The sequence below is a fragment of the Eublepharis macularius genome, chromosome 8, assembly GCF_028583425.1.
Source record: "Eublepharis macularius isolate TG4126 chromosome 8, MPM_Emac_v1.0, whole genome shotgun sequence".
Lineage (NCBI taxonomy): Eukaryota > Metazoa > Chordata > Lepidosauria > Squamata > Eublepharidae > Eublepharis > Eublepharis macularius.
In genome coordinates this window covers 41,492,145-41,507,491 of record NC_072797.1, presented here as the reverse complement: position 1 = coordinate 41,507,491, position 15,347 = coordinate 41,492,145, and the positions used below count along the sequence as shown (strand labels likewise).

Here is a 15,347-nt window from a genome sequence, read left to right as displayed (position 1 = left end):
TGAGAGCAGTCGGCCGCGGGTTATTTTCACCCCTCCGGCCGGTTAAAACGGCAATCCGGTCAGCTCCACAAATGGAGCTGCGTTAGACCTCCATGAATCCCAAACCGGAAGTCCTTGTTCTGCACAGATTTTACTGAGATGCCAAGAGTGGAGTGGCTCTCTTACGCGCTTGCACAGGATGGGGACTGTGGCTACAGATGGATCCAGGAGAGTCTTGCCTTGCGCACATGTCTGGGGTACATGGTGGACTGGCACTGACCAGGAGGGGTCCGCTTCTGGCATTGAACTGGAGGAGCGGTTATGACAGGAAGCTGGGGAATGACTCAGCCATGCTCCTGGGTGCCCAAGCTGGGCAGAGACCTATATGGAGGGGGAGAAGGAATAGGTGCACAGAGGACTGCAGCCTCAGCCCTGCTCCAGTTGTGGTGATGGCTGCTGTGCCAACAAGGGGTGTCTGTGTCCCAGGAGGCAAACAGCAACAGTTTCATGCCTGTAGGTGCTTCCAGCAGACATGTGCTGGATGGTCTTCCCATGGGGAATTGCTCCTTGTCTGCACCTGGATGTGCCATCATGGCTGCTTGAGGCATCGATCCTGTGAGGGAGGGAGTCAAGGGGTGGTGCAGCTGCCCCTACAGGGGAGGGGGGTGCACGGTTCATAGCCATTCTCTCACCTCTGCCCAAGCTTGGGCCTGACTGCAGGTGGGTCACGCAGGACCCCAACATGGGCTGCAGGGCTCCCCCTCAACAGCAGAATCAGGCACGGCTCCCTGGGTGGCTGCCCCTTTGGTGGACATGGGCCATGCCAGCTCCCACCCATGTGGTGACCCCCCCCCCAGGTCCCAACCACAGAGCAATGTGGCTGACATTTGGGGGGTGCCACCAGTGAGGGACAGGTGGGCAGGGGTGGCTGGCTCCTCAGCCCCTTCTTACCTGTCAAGACATCCTCAGTCCGCCCTAGGCTGCAATTCAGGGCAGCATACTTGTATGGGAACATCTAGAGGGGGTTAGTAGCCTGCCAAGTGGGACTTAGCTTTCCTTCCATGTGCAGGTGCAAGGGACAGCTCACATTTTGCAAAGTTCCTTCCACACCCTCTCACACACACACAGCCTGCTGAGCCCTGGACATGGAGGCTGGTGTTTTGGGGGGTGCCATCATGAGAGGGGAGGGGCTGGTGCCAGTGAGCAAGCCAGGGCAGCCAGCTTCTTAGCTCCTTTTTACCTATCAGGGCACCCTTGGCCCTCCCCAGGCCATGACTCTGGATGGGTTACCTGAAATGGAACTTGTTTGGTGGTTGTTAGTCTGCCGAGTGGGATTCAGCTCTCTTTTCTCGTACAAGTGCAAGGGACACCACAAATTTCACAAAGTTCCCCCTGCACACTCTTGCCCTGCCACCTTGAACACCCTCTCCTGCCTTGCGCTCTAAGTCCCCTTGGCATGGAGCTCTTGGGCAGAGCCTCTGGCCACATCCTTACTTACCTGGGGACATGGGCGTGCCCGCTGGTGGTTATGTAGTGTGCCCATGGGGCTGACTGGGCACAGGGAAGGGGGCTTAGCTGCTGCAGGGGAGCGAACAGATTGGTCCCCATGGCAGTTGGTATCCTATACTCTGCTGGGGCGCTTGGGCAGGCCAGGCAAGGGGGTGTGGGATTGATGTTTCCTGCCCAATGGGAGCCTACGGGCTACACTACTTTTCTTCAAGGCATAAGTTTGCGCCACTCATGGGGGATTTCCTGTGCCCAATACATCTTAGGGAGCGGACTAAGTCATTCCCCATTCCCTGGTCCACTGGTGCAGGGACTTACACTCTGGTTATGTTCATACCCAGCCACTGTGGCTGGGCACTGGCGAGAGACTCGGGTGGAGCAGCATTGGGCCATGGGGCCATCGTAGGGGGGTTAAAACAGCATTCAGAATATGTTGTCGTAACTCCTAGTCGGCTTCCAGGGCACTTTCACCCTCTCCCTCAGGACAGCTCTGTAGGTGAGTTTTTTTAGCATTACTTCTGAAAACCATAATATTGCTACAGTTTGCACTATCATAACGCTAACATTCTGTCTGAAGGTAAAGAAATACCATGAAATACAGGAAGCCTACCTTATTCCACACGTATTTCCAGTTTACAGGAATATCATTTCCCAAAAGTGCTTTAATCCATTGAACTGGATTCTCATAAATTGTGTTGTTGCCCATTTTGAGTTTGCCATTTCCTAAAAGGCTGGCTTTATATTTGGATTCCTAAATTGTTTTTTTAAAAGTAAACAGAAAATCATTAAAATTAAAATCATACATTTGAACATAAATATATGATTTTCGATTTTTTTAAATTCTATTCTTTAGGCAGATGTTTTAAAAAGAAAACAGTATTGTTTGTGAAAAGCAGATTCAACCTATATTTTCAACAGTTAATTAAAAGTCATAAAATTCAAACGGTCCCACCCAGGTTCAGTTGCCAAGAGGCCTTGTCAGTGAAATGGAATCACCAGTGTTGCTCAGACATGATGGCAAACTATGGTTTGCTACTACAGTAATGAGTTTTGGAGATTCTCAGGCTTGCATGCACCCTCTTTCCTTTGGATGTAGCAATCTAATTAGGTATTTCCACGTCTACTGAAAATCATAGTTTGAAATAATTTCTGCATTCAGATGTCACACTTAACTGCACATAAACTCTCATTTGCTGTGAAAGGCACGAAACAGACCATTAGATATTTACCGTGAATGGTCCTTCTCCTCTGAGGAAAGGAGGACATCTTGGTGGGTGATTCCCACCTCCAGTCAGGGAGACAGGAAAACAAGATTGTACATATCTGTAACTATTGTTACAAAGTGTTCTTTGGTGGAGGAACTTTTGCTTGCTGCAGAATCCGTGCCAGAGAACACTCTCCCATAACACAGCCATAAGCCTCTGGGCCCTTTCATTCCTGGCCTTTGGGGTGAATTGCTGGCAGATGGAACAAGCACCAACTCTATGCCCCTTGCCCAAACACATCAGACACAATGCATGCTGATCAGAGCGCATCATTTTAGTGCCACACTGAGTCATTGCTTAAAAAGGGCCTTCTGAGACATGGTGAGGTAACTCACTGAAGGATACTCGACTGGAACAGATCAAGGAAATAAGCCAAAGCACCAGAGTTGAAATTAGCGAGCAATAGCTAAGTCAAATACCAGTTCAAAGTCAGAGTTATCATGAAGAATAAGTCAGCAAATCAGTCCAAAAATCAGAACAACAACAAGCTCAGAAGGGAAGTTCCTCTCCTCACGATGGCTAAGAACTGAGGGAAGGGAGGAGTTGTTCCTCCTGTAGGTCAAATGCCCGTTTAGGTGGGAAAATGGGTCTCTACATGACTGAGGAGACGCTAATGGAGCTCTAAAGAAGCTAAGGAAGTTTTTCTCTGTCAGCAGGCCTGCACATGAGCAGTCCCAATGTGGGACTGCCCAGAAGAGCGATGAGGAACAAAGACTTTTCACTTCCTGTCTCCTTGGTGGGAGTCACTTGTTTCCTCAATTCTGGTAACTCCAAAGGCAGTTAACAGCATCATAAACTATCAAATTCAATAACAAAGAGAAAATGAGTAATATCAAGGCAATGCTCTAGAAGACAATAAGGAAGAGAAAATTAATAACATCAAGGTAACAAAACACTAGGGCAAGAAGTAATACTGTTGAACAGAAGAGTGGAGAATGACAATTACTTCAGGAGGGACAAGATGTCCTACTTTCCTCAGAGGAGAAGGACCCTTCATGGTAAGTATCCAATGGTCCATTCTCCCTCTGAGGCAGAGGACATCTTCTTGGGACCTCCCAAAGCAGTGTCCCATTTTATAGGTGGGTCATCATCCTCTGATTGTAAAATATGTTGTATCACTCTTCTGCCAAACATTGCATCAGCTGAGTCGTAGATGGTCATCTTGTAGTGTTTTACAAATGTGGATATTGACAACCCGGTGGCTGCCTCGCAGGCCTTTTTAACTGTAGCATGTCTGCTGAAGGCCACATTGGTTGCAGCACTTCAAAATGAATGGATGGTAATCCCAACTGGTATGTCTGATTTTAAACTTTATAAGCTTCGATAATGCAAGCCTTAACAGTATGGCTGATGGTCAATTTTTACATCCTCATTCTTTTATTTGGTAGAGAGATGGAATGAATAAGTAATGAGTTTTCCTAATACGTTCTATTCTGCAGATGAAGGTTTTTTAGCGCACATCTTACATCTAATGTATGCCACAACCTTTACTTAGGATGAATAGGATTCAGTAAAAATGATGGGAGACAGATTTTCTGAGATCTATGGAAGGGTGAATTCACCTTCGTTTTAAAGATAGGGTCTGTTCTCATGACTACTTTACCTTATAGAAAATGCACAACTCAGGACTGACCAACAATGCACCTAGTTCAGATACCCTCCTTGTTGATGTGACTGTGATAAGAAAACAGTGCTTTCATTCTCAGCCACTTAAGAGTGATTTCTTTAATAGAATCAAAGGGATGTCTGGTGAGGGCCAATAGCATGGTGTGTAATTTCCATGTTGGAAACCTGTGTGTTTGTGGTGGCTTTTTTAGGGTAGTATCTTTGCGAAAGCGATGTATATGTCGGTGTCTGGATAGATTCAGTCTCTGGAAACGCGGTAACACCGTCATCAGAGCTGCAAGTTGTGACTTAGTGTTGAAGACTTGAGTTGTAATTTGTTGTTTTAGTGTAGAAAACTTGAGTCTGCTAATGTGGCTATCTTGCAGAAAAAACAGAATAGATTTTCAAGGGTCGATGCCTTTTCTTCTGCTCCACTTGTATATTCTGTTTGTAGAATGTTTGCTAGAAGCTAGTAAGGTGTCAGTCATCTCCCAAGAATAGCCTAGTCGTAAGAAGTTGTTCCACTCAATGTCCAGGCAATTAAATGTAGCCACTCCAGATGTTGATGTCAAACTGGGTCTTGTTATAGCATGTCTGGAGATACTAGATAGGTTAGAGCTGATGAAGGGTAGAAAAACCATGGACGCTGAGGCCAATACAGTGCTACTGCTATTTCTGCCTTCTGTTATTTGACCTTCCTGATCAATTTTGGAAGAACCAGGATGAGGGGACAGGCAAACAGAAGATCACTTGGCCATTGAGATGTTAAAGTGTCAATTACTTCATCCTTGGGATGGTAATATCTGGTGAAGTATCTATTCACTTGATGGTTGATTGCTGACGTGAATAGATCCACCAGGAGAAGATCAGGGTGTGTTGTGATTAGCTGAAACAGATCTTTCTTCAAGGGCCATTCCCTCTCCTGAATGGTCTGCTGAACCAATCCACCTGGATATTCATCAGTCCCCTGATGGGTTCTGCCATGATGGATGCCAGGTTCTTCTCTGTCCACACTAGGATTTTGACTGCCTCCTTATGTAATGCTGAAGATCTGGCTCCTCCTTGTTTGTTAAGTTTTGGCCAACACATCTGTTCTGATTAAGGCACATGAGTCTAATATTCGTGGGCTGAAGTGTAGGAGGGCTACATAAATCACCCAAGGTTCCAGTAGGTTGATGGGAAGGCTCATCTTGCTGTGGGACCATCAGACCACGGCAATACAGCCCGGAAAACCCACAACAGCCATTATTTTTGCTGTCAGCAATGACAACCAACATTAACAAAATAAGAATTAGAAAGCAGCCAACAATAATATACAAAGAACTATGAAGAAGACTCACCTATGGGTTCGGGTTATGCCTCGGGCCAGCAACCTTATGGCTTGCCAGCCTATGGGGGGCCTACCAGGCTGGGCAGCCACGGTATGCCTCTTTCCACCCTGGGGGGGTATGGGGTTCATTTGAGCTCCCCCCCCCTTTGGGCTTTTCCCCATATGGCACTGTCCCGTATAGTGCTTTGCCACCCGGGGACACTGCATTGCCGCTTGGTGATCATTTGACCCAGGCAACCTGGGAAAAAATTATACGGGGTGAATATGTGGACGTTTTTACCCTTCTCTTCAGGGAACTGGAGAAGAAGGATAAAGATGACATAGATGACAGGGATAAGGAAAAGATCCGGCGCAGGCGGATTGACAGGTCCTGGGGTCACTGGCTGCCTGGGTTCCTTATCTATGCTGGGGTCTTGGCCAGGGCGCAGCCTGCTAGGGCTCTCCCCGTTTCAATATATGACCCCAGCATAGATAAGGGAACTCCTCATCATAGCGTAACCACGCCACCCCCTCGAAGTCAGTATAAGCCCTGTATACAATATATGACCCCGAGCCTTCCCTGGGATCAAATATTGATCCAACTTTGGGTTCAGGTGATGGGCCCCTCCAAGTCCATTATTGAGGACAGGACCGATAGCGGTCACGTGATTATCCGGCCCACGCAGGGTACAGGTTCCCGCGCCTCCGCGGGGCAGCAGGTTCAACCACGGCTGCTCTGCTGGGACTTCACGTCCAGAGGAGTGTGCAACCGGCGTGTGTGAAGATTTAGGCACGAGTGCCCCAACTGTGCCGGCCCCCACACCCATTCTGCCTGTCCGAGGGGACAACAGGGAGGTCAGGGGGGAAAACGTTTTGGGGGTGGCGGGGGTAAGCAAGGGCCTGGAAAAGGGGCCCAGCCCGGTAAGGCTGAGGGTACTTGAGCGGTTGCTGCAAGTATATCCGAGGCACAGGGACGCTGACTATTTACTTTTAGGTTTTAGGTTTGGATTTCGCATCCCTTTTCAGGGCCCCAGGACACCTTTCATGGCAGCCAACCTTAGGTCAGTGGCTGGCATGGAAGATGTAGTCCAACATAAAATTTTAAGGGAGTGTGCTGAGGGCAGGGTATTAGGGCCTTTTGATGCCCCACCTGTCCCGTCCCTGAGGGTCTCTCCTTTGGGAGTGGTGCCAAAGAAGGCGCCGGGGGAGTTTCGCCTCATTCACCACTTGTCTTTCCCCAAAGGGAGATCGGTGAATGATGGCATCCCCGATGAACTCTGCTCAGTGCACTACACTTCCTTTGACCAAGCAGTCAAGGTTGTGCGCCGGTGTGGGGTGGGAGCGGAAATGGCAAAGTGAGATATCAAGTCTGCCTTTTGCCTGCTCCCTGTTCACCCAGAAGACTTTGATCTTCTGGGTTTTGCATTTGAGGGCAAGTTTTATATGGACAGGGCCCTTCCTATGAGGTGTTCCATATCTTGCTCTGCTTTTGAGCGCTTCAGTTCCTTTCTGGAATGGGAGTTGCGTCGCCGCTGTGCCTGCCCAAACACCGTTCATTATTTAGATGATTTTATGGTGTCTGGGCCTGCTGGCACGGGGCAGTGTGCCAGGCTACTGGCAGGGTTCATTGAGCTTGCTGAGGAACTGGGGGTTCCCCTGGCTCATGAGAAAACGGAGGGACCAGCTGTTGTCCTGACGTTTTTAGGCATTGAACTGGACACAGTTCAACAGACCTTGAGGTTGCCACTGGAGAAAGTGGTAGACCTTAGAGCCAGGTTGGAGGACTGCATGAGTAGAGACAAGGTATCTCTCCTTGAGTTACAGCAATTGGTTGGCCCTTTAAACTTTGCCTGTAAGGCAGTAGCGCCTGGGAGGGCTTTCCTCAGGCGGCTGTGCGATGCTATGGGGAACTTGCAGTTGCCCCATGATCGCTTGCGTATTAACAAGGGGATGCGGGAGGATTTATTGGTGTGGAAGGAATTCCTTGCCACCTTTAATGGGGTGACTTTTTGGAGGGAAGATCTGCTGTTAGAGGCTGAACTCCAGGTCACCTCGGATGCCTCCGGGTTTACGGGCTTTGGAGTCTTTTTCAGGGGGCATTGGTGTGCTGACCAATGGCCCGCAGATTGGGTAGCCCAGGGATTGTCCAAAGACCTTATGTTTTTGGAGTTCTTTCCCTTGTTAGTGGCCGTGTGGCTGTGGGGGTCTCAGCTGGCGAACCAAGCTGTCCACTTTTGGTGCGACAACTTGGCGGTGGTGCATGTGGTCAACACCATGGCATCTCAGTCCCCCAGAGTGATGCGGCTGGTAAGAGCCTTTACATTGAAATGTTTACAGATGAACATTTTGTTTAGGGCCAGGCATGTTCCAGGTGTTAACAATGGTGTGGCAGACGCTTTGTCTCGCCAACAGATGGAACGATTCTGGCAGCTTGCCCCCTGGGCCGACAGGCAACCAGCAAGGATGCCCCAGGAGCTGTGGGAGCTTGGACGGCGGAAGTAAATAGAGCCATCCAGCTGTCCATTGCCCCCAGCACACGCTGGGCCTACGACTGTGCGGTAGGGCAGATCTACAAATTCAGGGCAGCAGAGGGGCTCCAGCAGTCGTGGCCCATCCCTCCTGAACACCTGATGCACTTTTGTGTAGTGCAGCATGGGAGGGGTCTTTCTGTTAAAACTATCAGGGGACAGCTGGCGGCTTTAGCCTTTGCCAGCAAGGTGCACGGCCTCCCTGAATTCACGGGTGTTTTCAGGATTAGAAAAATGTTAGAGGGGTGGGCCAGGGACGTTAGAACGCCAAGTGACCCCAGGCAGCCCATCTCCCCTTCTGTTTTGAGGGGGCTGGGGACCGCTTGGGGTGAGGTATGTTCCTCGGCGTTTGAAAGGAAGCTGTTCCATGCAGCTTCCTTGACAGCCTTCTTTGGAGCTCTGCGAATCAGCGAGCTAGTGCCCTCGTCCCGTGAGGATGCTTCTGGCCGTGCCCTGGCTGCCAAGGATGTTAAATTTGTAGGGGATAAAGTCTCCCTTTTGATTAGGAGGTCCAAGACAGACCAGCGACAGCGAGGGAGCACTTTGCTTCTCGACTCTTGCGAAGAGCAGGAGCTATGCCCCGTTAAGGCCCTCAGGGAATATGTCACACTTCGTGGGGATGACCAGGGGGTCTTGTTCCGCCACGAAGATCAGTCCCCACTGACTAAATATCAGTTTTGGGTGGTGACAGAGAGGGCGCTTAAGAGACTTGGCCTGTCAGGGGTCAAATTCGGCACCCACTCCTTCCGGATTGGGGCAGCCTCGACAGCAGCTGCTATGGGGTACCCTCAGCAGGCTATACAGAGAGTGGGCAGGTGGCGGTCGGGGGCATATCGTGCCTACATCCGGCCCCTGCCTTGACTTTAAATGGCGAACTAATTGCTCTTTCCTCAGGTGCCGTGTCAGGCCGTGCGAGGAGGAGAGTCCTGATTTGTGGCCACAGCATGGTGTTCTGGGCAGCTCATCAAGCCAGGAGAACGCCGATGGGATCTCAACTGGGTTTGAGTGCTGTGGCCACCGTGGAGTGGCAGGGCCGGCGCGGCCTTAAATGGCCTGGCCTGTTGCCCTTTCTGTTTCGGGGACGGAAGGGTCCTCCCCCGCATATTCTGGTCATTCACCTGGGTGGTAATGACCTGGGATTCATGAAGGGCAAAGCCCTGTCCTTGCAAGTAGCTGCGGACCTGAGATATATAAGCAGCCGATGGCCGAGCGTGCTTATAATTTGGTCGGAAATGCTACAAAGACGGGTTTGGAGGGATGCTTTAAATCCCATGGCCATAGAGAAGGCCCGGCGTAAGGCCAACCATATTAGGAAATCTTTGGGGCAAGGCTTGGGCGTTTATGTGCCACACCCCAAGATTAGGGCCGAATTTGCCCACCTCTACCGAGGCGATGGTGTGCATTTGTCACCAGGGGGCAATGACATATTTATGGATGACCTGCGGCAAGGGCTTCGGGTGGCACTAGGCCACCTGTGGGGCGCGAGGGTCTAAGCAGAGGCTTGACCCTGGCGGTGGCAGGAGATTTTGGGAATAGGGTGCGGGCTGGTGAGCACCCTGTGGCACTTCCCCGTGAGTGGGGACAGGGCTGCCATTAAGGGCGGTATGTATGGTTGCGGCTACCGTACGCTGGCAGAAACCTGCGGGGATCCTCAATACAAGGCCTCCCCTCATGCCTTGCGGCTGGGGCGTAACAGGTGCTTCAATGGGGATCCATGGCCTGGCAGCCCAGGTTGCAGCCATTCGAAGGATGGCCTACACCCGGGGGCGTGGGGCTCGCCCAGACAGGTCAAGGCGGAGGTCCGGAGTTGACCCCAGGGCTTGACCTGTACCGCTTAGTTGGCCCTTGCCTTGTTTATGTTATGGTCATTTAATAAACGGCCCTTTAATTCCAAGCCTGTGTCTGTCTCTTCCTTCCGGCTGGGGTGGCAAGAAGACTCACCCTGCGGCTGCTCACAGCCTCGGCAGGGAGTCTCCGTTTGCTGCCCTGCCCGGTGGAAAGGAGGCAGGCTCCCTTCCTTCCCGGGCATCCGGGCATTGGCCAGGGGGCGGAGCCAAGGGCCGTTTTTCGGCGGCTCCGTCTTCCCCTGGCCGCAGTTTTGCAAGAGCTCAGCCCACCCACCTCTCCCTGTTTTAGTGCAGGACTAGCTGGCTGCTGTTCCAGAGCCGGGTAGGAATTTTTACCTTTTTTCCCCAGATTGGCTACGAGAAAGGAAGGTTTTTTCACCTACCTTGCACTAATGGCAGTGTGTGAGGTATTTGAGGTGGTGCCGTAGGGGTTTGTTCTGTCATTGGCAGGAGATTTTGGGAACAGGGTGCGGGCTGGTGAGCACCCTGTGGCACTTCCCCGTGAGTGGGGACAGGGCTGCCATTAAGGGCGGTATGCATGGTTGCGGCTACCGTACGCTGGCAGAAACCTGCGGGGATCCTCAATACAAGGCCTCCCCTCATGCCTTGCGGCTGGGGCGTAACAGGTGCTTCAATGGGGATCCGTGGCCTGGCAGCCCGGGTTGCAGCCATTCAAAGGATGGCCTACACCCCGGGGGCGTGGGGCTCGCCCAGACAGGTCAAGGCGGAGGTCCGGAGTTGACCCCAGGGCTTGACCTGTACTGCTTAGTTGGCCCTTGCCTTGTTTATGTTATGGTCATTTAATAAACGGCCCTTTAATTCCAAGCCTGTGTCTGTCTCTTCCTTCCGGCTGGGGTGGCAATGTCATTTAGAGATAATTTGCTTGATAGAAAACAAGTCATCAGGTGTAGTGCTGTACATTTACGTTCTTTCACAAGGATTTTTTAAAAATATGATTTTCACTGTAAAGAACCAGTGAAAATACTACACATTAAAGTTCTGAGGATTTCCCCAGATCTGTCAAATCAACACTATTATACTGAATCTATTTCAATTAATGTCTGCTACTAGGCATGCATATTTAATGTCAGTACTATATAGATAATTATTCCTTTTGCTTACTAAAAGGGTAACTATTTCTAAGTTCTTATGACTGTTCAGTAATTTAAAGTAGGTAAAACATGGTAAGCTGCCACAAGCTACACTGGGACTTCCAAGGACCCTCTGATGCCCCTAGGTCTTACATTTGACATCCTAATCTAAGTTTTAGAAACAAAAGGAAGGCAAAGTGTAATGTCCCTCAGTTCTTCTCATGTTCAGCACCAAGAGAAAAACAACATTGTCAAGAATTGCATTTGGACCACTTTATATGATCACTTAGAGGAAGAATGCTTGAATATATCTGTGGTGAAAAGCTCATTGTGAACTTCTCTATTTCATTTGTCAAGGATATGCTGGCTGCTTGATTTTTACAGAAAATGGCCGGGGGCATGTTAGCCTGGATTGAAAAAACAAATCAAGGAGTAGTTGTGCTTTCAGCATGTATTACATTCAATGGTAGCAAGTCTGATGGCCTCATGTTGTAGCTAAAAGTATACAAGTGAGGACCATTTTAAAATAAGCGTATAATTAATTTGTATTTACATTTTTAATAATAAACATCAATATTTATTTTTTATAATTTTTGCATTAATATTGGCATTGTTTTGCAGATGAACAGTTTACCTGAAGTGTGAATTCTAGAACATCATTTCCTGGCTTAATCTTTTCTTGTTCAAGCAGATCTAGTAGTTGATTTTTTTTCCTTCTGTTTCGTTTGAAGTTTAATTGATTTTCAGAATCCTGGTTGGTGGAGCACTTAGAAGAATCCTGACTGTTCCTGCTTGGTGATTGTGTGTCGTAAACTATCTCTGTAAATTCTAAGTTAGCATTAAGTGAAGTTCTATTGTTTGGGGAAATATTTTTCTGAGGAGTGGCAAGACAGCTGTAAGTAGATTCCAAGTGTATTATTGTTTGTGTTGGGTAAGCCTCATTTATATTTGAATGTTGTTGCAAGGTCTCATTAATGCAAACAAATGCAGTTGGCTGACTGATGTAATTGACATCAATGTTTCTACCTTCAGAAATGTTTAGTGTACAGGTCATTGGTATGGCAGCAGGATGTGTGTTTCTTTGTGCGACCACTGGTTCACAATCAGTTTCCTCTAGCTGTGATGGTTTTGTATGGGTAAGCCAAATAGCAGGTTCTGAAGGCAATGTTCCCTGGTCTAGTGCACTGGAGAACTTGGAGCATGATATTTTATCAATAGCACATTCCTTAAGCCTCTTTTGAGAGACCTCATTATGAGGATCAACAACATTTTGCCCAGCTACTCTTCCATTTTCTCCATGCAGAGAATCATTACAATATTGGTTGTGCTCTTGATGTAAAAGGCTACTTTCCACGATCAATCTGGATTCTATGCCCATGGCCACATCAGGGCACTGTGGTGTTTCATCAGAAGTACCATCTTGTGTGTTGTTTCTTTCACATGAACTGGACATGCTTGGGGTTTGTTTCACTGAACTTACAAAGTCTTTCTTTGCCTTCTTATAATTTTGTATTTTCTGGCCTAATTCTTTTTGTTTTTGTGCCATAAGCAGAAGGCTCTTTTGTCTGGAAACAAGCTTAATTAGTTGTTCCCTCAGTGCTCCATGTTCAAAAGATTTCACAGAAGCTCTGAAGATTAAAAAAAACCACAATTAATTAATACAAAAATACTTACTAATCAATTTTAAAGAGCTATTCAAGTACATGGCTTAACAGCATAGTGCATAAGAACACATTTTTTCACTATTTAAATGAAAGAGATTTCAGAGCTGGTGCACTTGTATATAAATTAAAGGAAGATCTCTGAAAATACACGTAATTTCTCTTCACTACAGTTCAGTGTTGTCATCCACAGATTAATTCCATCTAACGGCTAAAACTGACAATTGGTAAATTGTTACCAGCAGTAATCTGGAGCAGGGGAAGGGTTGAATTCTCTATGAAATATACCCACACACATGCAACTAATACTTTTAAGTGAAAGACCAAAAAATCCTGCAGTGTTCACTGTTTCTCAAACTAAACAATATAATTTAGGTAAGTAGAAAAAGCCATGAAAGCTCCTTGCATGCCCACCATATAGGGCTGCCAACTCCAGGTTGAGAAATTCCTGGAGATCTGCATGTTGAGCTTGAGGAAGGGGATGTACCTCAGTGGGGTGTAATGCCATACAGTCCATCCTCCAAAGCAGCCATTTCCTCCAGGGGAACTGGAGATTATCTGTTGTCTGGATATCAGTTGAAATTTCAGGAGATCTCCATTCCCTGCCTGGAGATTGGTAACTCTACCTTACCTACTAAGAAGTCACACATTTCTGCCTTTTTTAATTTCCTTCTTTAGTAAACCTTGATCCTTCTAGTCTCCCCCTGCCCAACACTTGTTCTATCCTGAAGACCCATTCCTCTATCCTTTTCACTCCTCTTTTAAAGGTGTGTCATATAAGTGGACAGGAACGCTGAGCCTTATGGAAACAGCAAGAGATCTGTCTGTTGAGAAGTGGAGCTATGGAGGTAGGTAAGCAACAAGGCTACACTTTCCTGTCACAGAATTCTGTCTTCTTTTTAAAGCCTTATTCAAAAATATGCAGAAAAGAAATTTTAAAAAACGTTGTTATAGTTCCACTTCCATTTGCATCACAATTACAACTCCTCGGTAGGATTCATATGCCCACATAGGGATCAGGTCTTGCTACTTTTTTCACTCTAAGTTTGATTAAAGTTGATGAAGAACTGTACAAGTTTTAGAAGGCATACAGAACATCAGGATTTTGGCTACATGTTACAAATGCCTTTCAAAGTAGACTTACGAAACACAATTTCTCTTCTGCCTACCTGTATTTTTTAGCAAGGTCATCCCTTTCTGACTTCTGTTTGGCAAGTACTTCATTCAGAATGCTCTGTATCTGTGATAGGTCTTGAATATACAGATCTGTTCACATTGTGTAAAAATTAGTATTGTAATTTGAAGTTTGATAATTTGTTGCATATGTAAAAACTATGTTGTATATTCAAATAATGACAGAGAAACACACCAATGTTGTACACTCTATTTTTTGTAGTAAATACTTTACAGTTCTTTTCATACACTGATACTTTAGATCACCAGTATTAAGAATGGAAGATTTGAATTCACTTACCGTGAAGCTTCCTTTCTCAGTGGTCTGGGAGTGGGACAGTCGAGACTCGTGAAATGTAGCTCCTCCTCTCCTTGGCAGGGCCAGCTGACTCAATCGATCCCAGAGGGGAGGGTCTCGTTCCTTGCTCCACAGTTTCTTTCCTAGCCCAGATTTCTTTGCGTGAGCTGTAGGTATGAGACCTTGTTTGCTCCGCCTTCCTGTATTAAGCTTAACTATAACACCAACATGTTAACTATGTACAACTTGAGCCCTTCTTTCAGTCTTTTGCTCTGTTATCTTACCAACCTATGTTACTTTCCTCATACCCTTTTCCAAACTGAACAAAAAACCAGGGTGGGTTGGACTGCCCCACCCCAGACCACTGAGAAAGGAAGCTTCACAGTAAGTGAATTCAAATCTTCCATTCTCCAGTGGTCATAGGGAGTGGGGCAGTCCAGACTCGTGAGATATAGCTATACCTGTATACCCTTGGGTGGGTTGAATGGGTTCTTTTTTTTCTTCTTCAGAGGGTGTACTGTAGCACTCTCCTTCCAAAGGCTGCCTCAGCTGATGCCATTTTGTCTATTCTGTAATGTTTTGTAAAAGAGTGTACAGATTTCCATGTTGCAGCTTTGCATATTATTTCCAATGAAGGAAAGGATCTGTATGCTGCCAAAGTGGCTGCTTCCCTGAGGGAATGAGCTGTAATGCCAGTCGGTGGTTCTGTTTTGCCTTGTATGCAATCGTGATGCATTTCCTGATCTACTTATGGTAGATGTGACTATGCTTTGCCCTAGTGAGCATTTTCTAAATGATACAAACATATTCTCTGCCTTATATATCTGTTTTGTTCTGTCTGTGTAGTAACTCAGAGCCCTTCTTACGTCTAGACAGTCCCATTCCTTCTCTTTCCTGTGCTTTGGGTTAGTACAAAAGGAAGGTAATGTTATGTCCTCTCCCCTGTGAAAGGGGGAATTCACTTTGGGGATGAATGCTGGCTCTGGTCTTAGCACCACTTTATCATTATGAAAAATACAGAGATCTTTATCTACTGATAATGCCCTGATCTCCGAAACCCTTCTCTCTGAAGTAATGCCCACTAG

The 15,347-nt window shown here is 47.4% G+C and overlaps 1 protein-coding gene across 1 annotated transcript in view; it reads right to left on the bottom strand.

Annotated features, from left to right (window-relative positions):
* Positions 1-323: 323 nt before the first annotated feature.
* Positions 324-15,347, bottom strand: part of ANKRD31 (ankyrin repeat domain 31) — a 105,111-nt gene continuing 90,087 nt past the window's right edge. Inside the window, exons 11-16 of the mRNA XM_054987557.1 lie at positions 13,961-14,057; positions 12,611-12,758; positions 11,765-11,881; positions 2,075-2,236; positions 1,478-1,530; positions 324-360 (exon numbers count right to left, since the gene is read on the bottom strand). Coding sequence (XP_054843532.1) covers positions 324-360; positions 1,478-1,530; positions 2,075-2,236; positions 11,765-11,881; positions 12,611-12,758; positions 13,961-14,057 — 614 coding nt within the window. The remainder of the gene's footprint in view (positions 361-1,477; positions 1,531-2,074; positions 2,237-11,764; positions 11,882-12,610; positions 12,759-13,960; positions 14,058-15,347) is intronic.